The sequence below is a fragment of the Centroberyx affinis genome, unplaced genomic scaffold (genome assembly GCF_046629955.1).
Source record: "Centroberyx affinis isolate AG114_WGS23_722 - 3 ecotype Tasmania unplaced genomic scaffold, CSIRO-AGI_Caff_v1 ptg000946l_1, whole genome shotgun sequence".
NCBI lineage: Eukaryota > Metazoa > Chordata > Actinopteri > Beryciformes > Berycidae > Centroberyx > Centroberyx affinis.
In genome coordinates, this window is record NW_027279520.1 from 370,856 (window position 1) to 383,235 (window position 12,380).

Below are 12,380 nucleotides of genomic sequence, written 5' to 3' on the forward strand. Positions count from 1 at the left end.
CTAATGATTGGTAGCTCAGTTGGATCTAGAAATTACAGATTCACATGCCAACCTCATGTAGGTTAGTGGCTGTATAATGTTTGTGCTTATAAATGTTACCTTCTATGACAACATGGCAAAAGGGAGTCTGTAATGGACCAGTTGGGAAGATTAAATTGAAAATGAGGTCCAATACAGGTTTATTGTTTACCTAGATAACATTTGAATCTATAATGTATATTTGAATATATAATCTATAATTTTTTGTTTCTTATGCAGTCAAACAAATGTATAAAATTCATAAAAGTGGTTTGAATAGTGTTATATATCACCACTACCAACCCATTCTAGAAATGGGCATGACAATCCACATGCTTCCACCAAGCCCCTATAAAAGGTTAGCAAACTTGCTATAGTAGCCTAATAGATAACATTTTCTGTAATCAGACTGGTTCTACTGCAGCCTCCAGTTTACATTTGCATTTAGGAATTTAGTTGAAGCCCTATCCAGAGCAGCCTGCAATAAGTAGATAGGGAAATTAACCTGTGATGTTTCAGGTATGGGAGAGTCTATTGAACCTCTAGGCAACACTTCTAATCTGTTACCTTGCAACTCTGTTGACTATAGTAGAGCACGGCTTATACAGCTATATGCACATAGCTACTCATCTTATCCACTAAGCTTGCTAATTCGTCTGGTTTTAATTCTGACAATTTGACATGAATAAGTAGGCCTACTCTGCCCAAGTAGGCTACCTGTCCATGTCTCTTATGAAGTTTTGAGAACTCAGTTTTTGAGAACTGAAACTGAAATAGTAGTCAACTTCTTTGAAAGGCTGGGTATAACTTACAGGTAAAAGTTTGTACCTGTCAGATATCAAAGTAAATGGAAATTGAACATCCAAAAACTGCATTTAACATTTGTGAATATTTTAAAGAATATACTATAGTGAATACATAAGGTTATAATATATTCAGTTCCAAATGGTGTATTTGGTTTAAAAAAAAAAAACTCTATACAAATGAACTAAAATTCAATATCTGTTGGAATGCACAATAACTGTCCCTCTGTAATATCTGCACAATAGTACCTTCTAGTGGCTGGCATGGGCTTCCCTTAGGGCAAGACAAATACAATGCACCCCTTTTACTTTATTTTAGGCACATATTAAAAAGAAGGCCTAGATATACAACACTTTTGAATCTGGATTGATATAATTTTATATGTACTATTTGCATATAAAATCTTAAGAGAAGTGGTTATTCTCACTATTAGGTGCCAATGACCCAGTCCATAGTTCAGTTCAGTGTCGTGTACGTCTCTTGCATTGCGAGACCGCGCTCCCCTCACAGTGAACGCGCACTGCTTATCCACTGCTGCAACCCGCTGCCTGCAACCAGCTACTACAGACATGGCTGCCTTCAGTAAGATACCGCACAACTGCTACGAGATAGGTCATACCTGGAGCCCGTCGTGTGTGCAATCTGCTCTGGACGTAACCAGGGGGGCTCTGGAGGTCTCCTTTAAAATATACGCACCACTTTATCTGGTAAGTTATACAATTTGACCCCCCATAATGGGCTGAGAAGACGCCGAAGCTAACGTTAGCTAGGTTAACCAAGTAACGCTAACTGGTTAACGTTACCAGTGAACGTCGCAAATATTAGCGGTTATGTAGCGTTACACTGGGAGCCGAAGTTCAAGTTCATGCACATACGCAATGTCAGTGACAAAAGCCTTGTTTTTAACACACAGCTTAACTATGCTACTGCATGTACGGCTAAATAACATTAGCTAACCTGGGAAAACATTAGGAATGCAAATTGAACTCGAGACTATGCTCGCCAGTCTGACTTGTTGAAATTAGCAGTGCCAAACACGGAGCTAGTCAAGTTCCGGGTGCTTTTTTGCTGCTAAGCTTGATTGCCTGCATTCTGTCATCTGAATAAATTGACTCTCTACCACCAGTTCTGTCAAGACACCATAACTTCAGACACATACGGCATGTCTATCGTTAAACCAAGGCACAGGCGAGTTGGTCTAGACATGGCTTAGAAGCGGCTATTTGCAGACACGGCTGTGGGCCATGTCGGAGGGGTGTTGTAGCAGGGATGGGACCATAAACTCATCATAAACTCATCATAAACTCGACTCGCACTGGCAGCATTCTCAGGACTGTTCAAGTCACTATGTGCCCAAAGGTCCTGAGTTTGTCTCTGTCTCCCAACTATTTGTGCATTGCAGATAGCAGCCATCCTAAGAAGAAGGAAGAAGGACTACTATCTAAAACGGCTTCTCCCTGAGATCCTACGGTCTTCCTCTTTCCTCACTGCCAATGGAGGTCTCTACATTGTTTTCTTCTGCATTCTCAGGTAAGCAGCTGCTACATATGTCACACAGGACTCAATCAATGAACTATTGAAATATGAAGCATATTTGAATGTAATATTTCAAACCAACAATGTGTGAGCCCATAAACTAAGTCTCTGTTCAATGTCAAGGTTTAGGCAATATTATATCACAGGTTAGAGTCTAGGCTTTGCTCACGCTTAAAAACATTGAACAAACCATAAGACCAATATCTGCATATTCTTCAATTAAGTAATTCCCCTTTTTTAATTCAAGAGAATTGAGAGAAATGATGCTGTGTATTTCCACCGTCAGGAAACTATTTGGAGGGTTCTACTCCTGGTCACCTGGGTTTGGTGCAGCGCTGCCTGCCTCCTATATCGCCATCCTCATAGAGCGCAAGAGCAGGTGAGAGTCTTGTCTGTTTCCCTTTCTTTCTTCTTCCATCCTCTCTTCTCTGCACTCTATTTGCCAAGTGATGGCACTACACAACAAGGCACATGCTTTTTTGGGCCTGGTGTTGGATGCTGTTGGATACATCTCGGGGTAATTAGCATTGCCGTGTAGGTGTTTTATCTGCAGCCTCAATACATTAAGCATCTTTGTCTCTCCCTTTCTCCCCACTCCCAGGAGAGGGCTGCTGACAATATACATGACAAACCTGGTAAGAGCTGCTCTGTTCACTTATCCATTATTTTGCTAGTTCATACAGATCCCTGTTTCTGTCTCAATGTACCTGTGTAATCTTGTTGTCAGGCCACTGAGACCTTGTTCCGCATGGCAGTGACACGAGGCATCGTCAACCCCCTCAAACACGGCGAGGTATGAAGAAAAGGGAGGAGTGGGGAGGTGAAATACATGGGAGCTACATAGTGGGAGACTACAGTAATGTATGGGGGCTATATAAAGAATGTCAGTTTACATCATGGATGTGATTGCTTATCTGGGGCCTGTCTCACGAAGCAAGTGCAAGCTGTTAGCTGGCTTCACAAAACCTAACATTGGCACTCCCTGATAACTGGTCTCACATAGCTGGTTATCAACTGGCTCTATCAACCCAGGATTTACCTATCCAGCTGTAAGCACGTTCACATGAAAGAGGCAGGGTTTGTAACGAATAGCCAATCACATGCAACACGGACAGACCCAGAGCAGTGCATTTAATATGAGATAAGATGAAACCATTGACATCCGTGGGGAAATTAGGTCATTGCAGTGGCAAACGTAGTATGATTCAGCGGGGAAAAGAAAATATAATAATAATAAGCACACAACTAGAATATAAAAAGACGCAATGCGCTATAAATAATTGAGGGATTGTGTAAACATGCTGCCAACAATTTCAACACGTAGTAGATTGTAAAAGTGCTTATGGGAAAGAAATGGATAACCTTTGTGTCCTCTCGAAGAACAAAGTGTTATAATGGATAAGTATGAGCAATACCAAAACATATAACAGTGAAAAGTAACAGTGTTGGTGTTGCCAAGGCTAGGAGGACTGCTGGAGGAAAATTGCAAATAGTGTAAATGTGTAAATTGTTATCACTGCCCATGTTTAAGACACAGTTTTCTTCTCATTGATATATTGTGTCATCACATTGAGTCCGTGAAGTGATTTTATATTCACAAAGTCGCCCTCATTTTGCCCAGGGCTGCAGTGATGGAATATGAGTTCAGTTGTTGCAAAAGAATTTCGGCACACTTGGTATGCAACAGTAGGCCTAAATTTAATTCACTATTGATAACTATGGTCAACTAATGTGAGCTACCTGCTACTTGTTGGAAGCCCTCTTTTATAGCCAGAGTGGGCCAATGGCCTGGAAATGCTACAAACATTTATTATATCGAGTGTTATAAATCACGGAATAATCTCACAGAAAGCAAAGTGGTTCTACCGGTCTGTAAACACAGTTGTCCTGCTAACAGCCCTAATTACTATCTGTTAATTCAACAGTTTCCCCCTGTACAGTTCTATTTTTACTGGTCATAATTAAATGTTTCTTTTCATATCGAGATCCTGTATGAATGGTGACTTCATTTTTCCAGAGAGCTGATTGGTGAGGAGGCGGGCCTTTTATACTTTCTGATCTGAGCCTGAACTGAACCTGCTCCAGAGCAGGTTAGCCGTGCAGCATAGGTTACCATGCTGATCTACCCCAGTTAAAAGTGAGCTGCTGTTGTGTGACCGAAAAGCCAGGGTTAAGCTCAAATTTAGCTTGTTAACCTGCTAAGCTCGCTTAGTGAGACAGGCTCCTGCTGGGGAGGCAAATGAGTTACAAGGCTAGATGCTTGTTGTCCTGATGCCCTCTTTTCTGTTTCTGCTCCTTGTTAGGTGCTCTTGTTCTGCATAACTGCATCGCTCTACATGTTCTTCTTCAGGTTGGTGTGGCACAGAGGACAGATCGTTATGAAGAAATGTTGAATTTGGTCATTTTGTTTAATTATTAAAAGCCACCAAATGTTAAAAGCATCAGCTAGTTTGTCTTCAAATGGGTTTTGTTTTATAGGTGTAAAGATGGTCTCAAAGGCTTTGCATTCTCTGCATTAAAGTAAGTTATTCACTTTACCACTGATGCTACGCTAGGGCTGGGCGATATTGTATAATATCGTTATCGTGATATGAGACTAGATATCGTCTGGGATTTTGGTTATCATAATATTGTGAAATAACTTAAATGTTACTTCTTCCTGGTCTTAAATGCTGTGTTACAGTAAAGTGATAACATTTTATGAACTTATTAGCCTCTCATTACTAGTTTTGTTGTGTGTAAGTGTCTTCTGAAAGCAGGAATACTCATCCCCAAAATATCGATATCGATGTATTCTGTCTAAAATATATATATGTCAGTATCGCCCAGCCGTATGCTACGCTCAAGGCATTTCAGAGAGGTTACTGACATTGTCGTGGTGGAGCTTACAGAACTGTCCTGCGTTTTCCTCCCCAGGTTCATTGTCGGGAAGGAAGAGATTCCCACTCACTCAGTCATGGCAGAGCAAAGCTACCCTAAGCCCCCAGAGAGGACGGCTGCTATCGAGACCGAGGAGTCACAGGGGTCACCCGAAAGCCCCGGCTCCAGGAGGAAAACCCTGCTTGCCTTCACCAGAGGGCTGCTAGAATCAGTGTGAGAGATTACACACCTTTACTCAGAGACACACATTTTCATGGGCTTGTGTACACACATGTAATGTGCCTCGTATTGACTTTTTTTTTTTCTTTTTAATCCAGATGCAAACATGGTCCCAGACATAGATGTTGTAAACATTACCAGGACAACTGCATTTCCTACTGTGTCAAAGTAAGAGCCTTTTTCACCCATGATATTATGTTTTTCGTGACTGTTCTCATTCATATGATGTTTTTCCATGATGTTTCATGTTGTCATTAGTAAAAAAAAATTGCAATGTCCAGGGCTTCGTCAGGATGTTCAGTGTGGGCTACCTGATTCAGTGTTGCCTTAAAGTGCCCTCAGCGTTCAGGCAGTTGTTCTCCAAACCCTCCCGGCTCCCCTTTCTCTTCTGCAGCAAGGAGAACTTCCAGCTAGGGGCCTTCCTAGGCTCCTTCGTCAGCATCTACAAGGTACCTTTCTCACTCTCACTGTGTTTGTCTGTTACATGTCTTTATCTTCTAATGTATAGTATGCCATATTTATTGCCAGGCTTAACTTTAATCTTTCCCGCTCCCGTAAACACAAACTTTATTTATCATCTGTCTCCTTTATCTGATCTTTCTCACAGTTTTACAGCTATATTCTCTAACGTTTACCATCTTTTTCCACCTGTCCCTCGTACCTCTTGAATTGTCATGTGAATACTGTATGTGTCTTTTTCAAATGCATTTCTCCTTCACTCAGGGAACAAGCTGCTTCCTGCGTTGGGTGCGTAACCTTGACGATGAGCTCCATGCACTCATAGCTGGTAAGACAGCATTGTGTTAACTGTCCAATTAAATCCTTTGAGAACAGTCCTCCGATGAATTTGGGATATCTCAGCTGATTTATTCTCATCGTGCCCTTTTTCTCTCTGTCTTTGTCTCGTGTGCTCCTGAAGGTTTCCTGGCTGGTCTCTCGATGTTCTTCTACAAAAGCACAACAATATCCATGTACCTCTTCTCAAAGCTGGTGGAGGTAAGACATTTTTTTTTTTCTTAAAGGATAAGGCTGGTGTTTTTTAATGCAATGCTTACCGTCAACAAATCCTATGAAAATAACAAAATCAGCAATGATTTTGTTTTGCCAACAAGTCTCGTCCATGTAGCCGGTGCCCAATGAAGCCATGTCCCAGCAGCCATAGAACTCCATTGTATTAAAAAAACGGTTAAAAACACAAAGAGCCATGCCGTTGCTCTGGGCAACATATTTCATCATCGCGATGCACCGGGCCAGTCGACTTTTTCCTCAAACAACTTAATAAGCCAGCTGTAAACGTTTTTCTGTACGACGTTTGCGATCTCAGGAAAGTAGTTTCGTAGCACGGAAAATAGTCCCCGGCGTAATGAAGAATTTGTTCCCGTTTGAATTTGATTTGGTAATAACTACAACAGTTTGACTTTTCGTGGTAACAGTTAGTAATTTTTAAAATTGAAACTATGTATTTGTGAACTGTATTTCATGGTTTTTAGCTTACAATTGGAGCCAATGACTTCCGAGTTGATGGCTAAAAACAGTACGTAGGATGTCAGAAAGTAACGGGAGTAGAGAAAACGCATTGTTGATTTTGTTATTTTCATAGGATTTGTTGACGGTAAGCAATGCATTAAAAAACACCAGCCTTATCCTTTAAGGCAGATTTTTACTGTTGCATCCCAGAAACCTCTGCAACTAATCTCATAAAAATGGCGTTGTCAAGAAACTATCCACACCAAATGTACTTTTGGTTCAAGAGGATGGGACAAAAAAGTAATTACTGAATATCCTACAACATGGAATACCTCACTCAACATGTTGGAAAAATTGCTGATCTATATTTCCGTCCATACCAGATATATCACTTAGTGCCTCTGATCTAGAGGAGATTTAGAAGCCTGCAGAAATAGCCACAAAGACTCTTTAATACCCCAGGCTGATCAGCTCAGCTTGGGGAACATTTAACATCGCCAGGCTTAAATGTATTCTGGATATGGCCAAGTTCTGCGAACAGTTGGTACAGTGCCTCTATGTACTGTAAGCGCGCCAGGATGCATTATTTAAAAACGACGCATTAAGTGTCTCTCTTCCTTAATTTACGGTATAGACCTGCTCTGATGGATCGTAAAGTGAAAACAGCCAAGATGCATTTAAACTGGCAGGCCAGTCACGTCTTCTCACCACCACTGTGCCAGACACCCCATATGTCTGATGACAACAATGATGAGGAGGATGAGATTTTGGGTGTGGGGGCAGTAAAAATTTAGCATTTTACAAGCAATTGTACAATGGTATTTTGCAGTCCTCACCCACTGTTTTACTTTTTAATTATTGTTCGGCTGATAATATTTCTTTGCATTATGTCAAGAGTTTAATGCTGCAGGAGATACATTGGTTAATGGATTTCAGTATATTTTTGTTTTAGAAAGGATAATCTCCTTATCAAGATTTGTAAATAATTTGTAATAAGGTAATTATATTTCATAGATCATCCTTTCACAGAAATATAATGAAATCCATTAATCATTATGTGACATTGCCTAATCTGCCTAACTCTCTGAGTCGGCCAATTACCTTTTTAACAGCCTGTTTGATACCTGTCTTTCTCCAGACCATGTACTTCAAAGGCATTGAGGCCGGCCGGTTCCCTTACTTTCCTCATGCAGATACAGTCCTATATGCCATCTCTACTGCCATCTGTTTTCAAGCTGTAAGTAGCACAAACACACACACACACACACACACACACACACACACACGCGCTCACACACATAATTATGTTTCATACTCATGACTTTTAGCTTAGTATGGATATAGTGTGTTACTCCTCACCTTACAGGCTGTGATGGAAGTGCAGAACCTCAGGCCTTCATACTGGAAGTTCCTCCTGCGGTTAACGAAGGGCAGGTATGGTAGAACCTTTTTTATGGATGTGTGGATGGATGTTGTGAAATCTGTTAGTTTGAGGATTAGTAGTAATGATTTTTTTTGCATCATAGTCAACGGTTTTATTTTAAAAATAGAAAAGTGTTGCCTTATTTATTTTGTTGTTCAGTACTCCGATGACATTGATTTTTACATTCTCTAAAATGTTACTACTTTGTAAGTAAAGGGCTCAAGATGGCCAAAAACTTCAATGATATTCAACAATGAGATTTACGAACGATTAACAATTTTCTCTCAGTAGGACTTGCGTTTTTCAAAATGGTAGCGATATAATTTTATCAATTCCTTTCTCCACCCGTAGGTTTGCTCTGATGAACCGACATGTGCTAGATGTGTTTGGGACCCAGGCCTCCAGGGACTTTAAGGGCTTTATGCCCAAACTGGACGGCCGTTACACCAGCCGAACAGTGCTTCCACCAGGAGCCGACATCCAGCTGGGTTGATGTGGGACTGGGCTCAGGGATCAGAGGGGCGGGGGGGGGGAACAGGAGGGTTGGATCACCACAGTCCCACCGCCCCCCTCGGTTCCAGGGTTACCTCGATAAGAAATGCACAGCTTGGCTCTTCTTATGGACCGGCTTAAAGATGTTTTTAAAAAGGTGTTATAGCAGCTCAGAAATGGTGATGTTGTGTGATGAATGCGAGGCCGTAATGGGCCAAGATGTTTCCAAAGCAGGCTGTCTTGAGTGCTGTCTGGTGTGCCTTGCACATGCACACTTACAAATTGTGGCTGAACGTATACAGGTAACTGCTAAAATAAATGAAATACCCAAGTTCATGAAAAATGGCAAGTATATTAAACGCAGGTGAGATGCATTTCTAAATCCTTCTCACACCCTTAAGAAGGCACGGCAAATACCAATAATTACAAAGCCATCTGAGTAATCAACATTACCCGATGATTCATTTGTATTTTGAGCTGCATTTTGCAGGATGACATAAATCTACAAGGCACCTGTAGTAGTAGTAGTAGTAGTAGTAGTAGTAGTAGTAGTAGTAGTAGTAGTAGAAATATTAAGCTTAATTTATACAACAGTTTTAAAACAGCAGTTACAAAGTGTTTAACAAAAAGGCACAAAAAATAAATGAAGCAAAATATAAAATTTTTTTTTTTTTTAAATAATTTCAGTACAAAACATGCAAATCAAATTCTGGTCTTTTTGTACAAATAAGCATTGAGAAAAAAATATGTGACAAGGATTTAGTGAAGTAGAAAAATAAGACTTCAGTTACGACAACAGCATTCCTTTTAATGGTAATGTTTCTTTATTTTGCAAGTTACCTGTAGGTTGGTTGGTAGTTGACGCGCTCTGCTTAGTCTTTGAGGTTGTTGTAATTGCCTTCATTTCAGAGGGTGAAATTCACTAACTCTGACCAATATTCATAAATCCTTTTAGAATAAGAATAGTGATCGAAGGTACCTGATTTTCACTCTGACTTCAGGGGAGGAATAGCTTGAGATGGACTTGGACTTTTCCCATGAGAGAATGGGTGCAGAACTGATTAAATATATAATTATGTAGCCTTATTAAAAATTTGATTCTGTTGTAGACGATGAGAAATGATGATCAGTTTGTGCTGCTTATGGTACCGTTAAGGATTGTGATTCCAGATATGCACAGTCAAGCACAGAGGTGGAAAGTAACTATTTACTAGTTACTATGCTTGATTTTTTTTTTTAATTACATTACTGGGTATTTTACGTTTTTTTTTTTTTCAAAATATCTACCATTACTTTGATTTGTGTTTTACATTTAGACATGACGGTAATAAGAACAATGAGATTTGTCATTTTAGTTAAACGGTCAATCTGGGTTTTACTTTTCTTAACAGATATTTTTGTTGTAGGTAAAAGGAACCATCCCCACATCTTTGACTGCTATGACAATGACTCATCAATGTATTTGCAAGGACCACACAAAATTTGGTGGTTAATTAGCTAGTTAATTTTGGGGAAAGAAACTTGAACAAAATGATTTGTGTTTCAATTGACAGGCCACTAATTTACCATTGTTAAGAATGTGCATTATTCTGTATATGAGCTATGGCATTGGAAAACCCAGACAACAGAGAACCAAGACTTAAATTTTTTTACTGATGCACAGGATGGAGCTGCTCAACTGACAGTGCAAGGAAGACTAAATTTAAGGCTTCATAGAATTCATAATCTGAATTTTTATTTCCAGATGATCTTCAAAATCAAATCACTTAACTAGACAATATATTGTCCCTAAAAGTCATACTGTCACCGTCATCCTCCTCCATCTTTTCCAATTTATTCTCTGTGGAGTTTTACATCTATTTGACTTAACAGATTTCAGGATGGGAGAAACGTCTTTCTTTCCCCTGAATATCCACTAATACAGACCAAACTCTTCTCAGCCACTGGAATAATATGTTTACATGCCTAAACACAGTTTTGAAAGGAAAACATGGTTGGTTCACATGAGCTTATAAAAGCTTAGTTATTGTATTAGCTGTGCGCAATGTGCATAAAATAAATGTTCACTGCTACTACTCCAGTATAAACTACATTGATTGATCCAGCTTTGAATTACATGTTTTACTGCCTAGGCAATAAACAGTAAATGTGGGTCTGGAGTTAATGAAATAATGATAATTTAAAAAAAAAAAAAAACCCTGCTCATCTCAACCATGGGTATTTCCCATGGATAATGTAAAATGGAATTGCTTAGCTCATGCAGTACACTGCTGAGTGTCCTGTCAGGTTTTTAAGTGGACCATTAATGAAAACTTTATTCTAGGCACTTGTGAGATTATTGCAGATAGTTGGCTTGTAAAGTAGTTTAATTCTACATCTTCTTGGCACATAGCCCTTATCTCTGGCGGTTATGTTTAAATGGCAGTTTACTTATTTCAAAATTGGCATCCAATTCTCCAACCCAGCTTTAGACACACCTGACCTCCACACCCTTTAAAGGGGAAGCCATGATTGTGAAAAACACCATGTGACGGAATGCTTGTTTAGATTGGTGCAGAGATGTTTTAAATGAAGCGATATATTAACTAAATATATCATACAGAATTATAATCAGAACTACAGATATAACTGGATGCAAATGTTGGCAATTTATGTAAAAATGGTTTATTGACTTTATATTAAAATATTTTGTTGAATCTTGGTGCATGCCTCATTGTTTTTCTTATTTTGCTCATCACTTTCTTAGATCTGATTGTGAGATGGCTGGGTTTTGCTTAGTTTTTTTTTTTTTTTTTCACACAGACACTCTGCTTGTTCACACACCCACTTTTTATTGGAATTCTTTATTGGCAACAGTCCTGCATGATTCAGGGCCTCAAGATAGGAAATATATTTGGTGTTTCATTTGATTTTTCAACAATGTAATGTTTTTACTGTTTCACAAGGAAAATTCTGCAAATATTTCTGCCAGAATGAAACTGTGCTTTCATAATGTTTTCATTTACTTTGGGAGATGAAGTGTGTCTGAACTAAAGAAGACATTCTCTATCAATGCATAGATATTCCCTGACCATGGATTGTCCTTTGCTGAGGTTAACACCATGAGGGATACATCTACAGAGTCTGAATCTGTATATTTGAAGTTACCTTTGCAAAACTAGAAAGCAGTTCAACAGTTCACTTGATGCACAACAATACAGTTGAACTGTGTATGTGATGCTCATATGAAGAAGCTGAGGTGTATGAGGCTGTAAATCCAGGCTGATGCCCTGCTGATGTAATGTGGTGCTGTGGATTTGTAGCCATATCCACTACCAGTTTACTCAGGGAGTTGGGGATTTGTGGTCGGGGCTTATGTCAGAACATAAAGACAGCTTCAGAAACAACCACAAAAAGCAACCAGTGCCAAAAAGAAGAACCTTGAAGAACCTTGATGAAAAGAAGAGGCACCAGTTGGGGCCCAAAATATGGAGATCCAGCTCCCGGTGAGGGATCTTTCATTTATAAGCCAGGAGCGGGTGATCATACACTGTCCACAGCT

The 12,380-nt window shown here is 39.6% G+C and overlaps 1 protein-coding gene across 1 annotated transcript; it reads left to right on the plus strand.

Annotated features, from left to right (window-relative positions):
- Positions 1–1,391: 1,391 nt before the first annotated feature.
- On the plus strand, positions 1,392–11,534 carry tmem135 (transmembrane protein 135). Its single transcript, XM_071521937.1, has 15 exons — positions 1,392–1,529; positions 2,225–2,352; positions 2,645–2,737; positions 2,960–2,993; positions 3,086–3,151; positions 4,662–4,708; positions 4,837–4,878; positions 5,275–5,451; positions 5,556–5,625; positions 5,739–5,906; positions 6,181–6,244; positions 6,377–6,453; positions 8,063–8,161; positions 8,291–8,358; positions 8,699–11,534. The coding sequence occupies exons 1-15, from the start codon at positions 1,392–1,394 to the stop codon at positions 8,838–8,840; spliced, it is 1,413 nt and encodes a 470-aa protein (XP_071378038.1). The 3' UTR covers positions 8,841–11,534.
- The last annotated feature ends 846 nt before the right edge of the window (positions 11,535–12,380 follow it).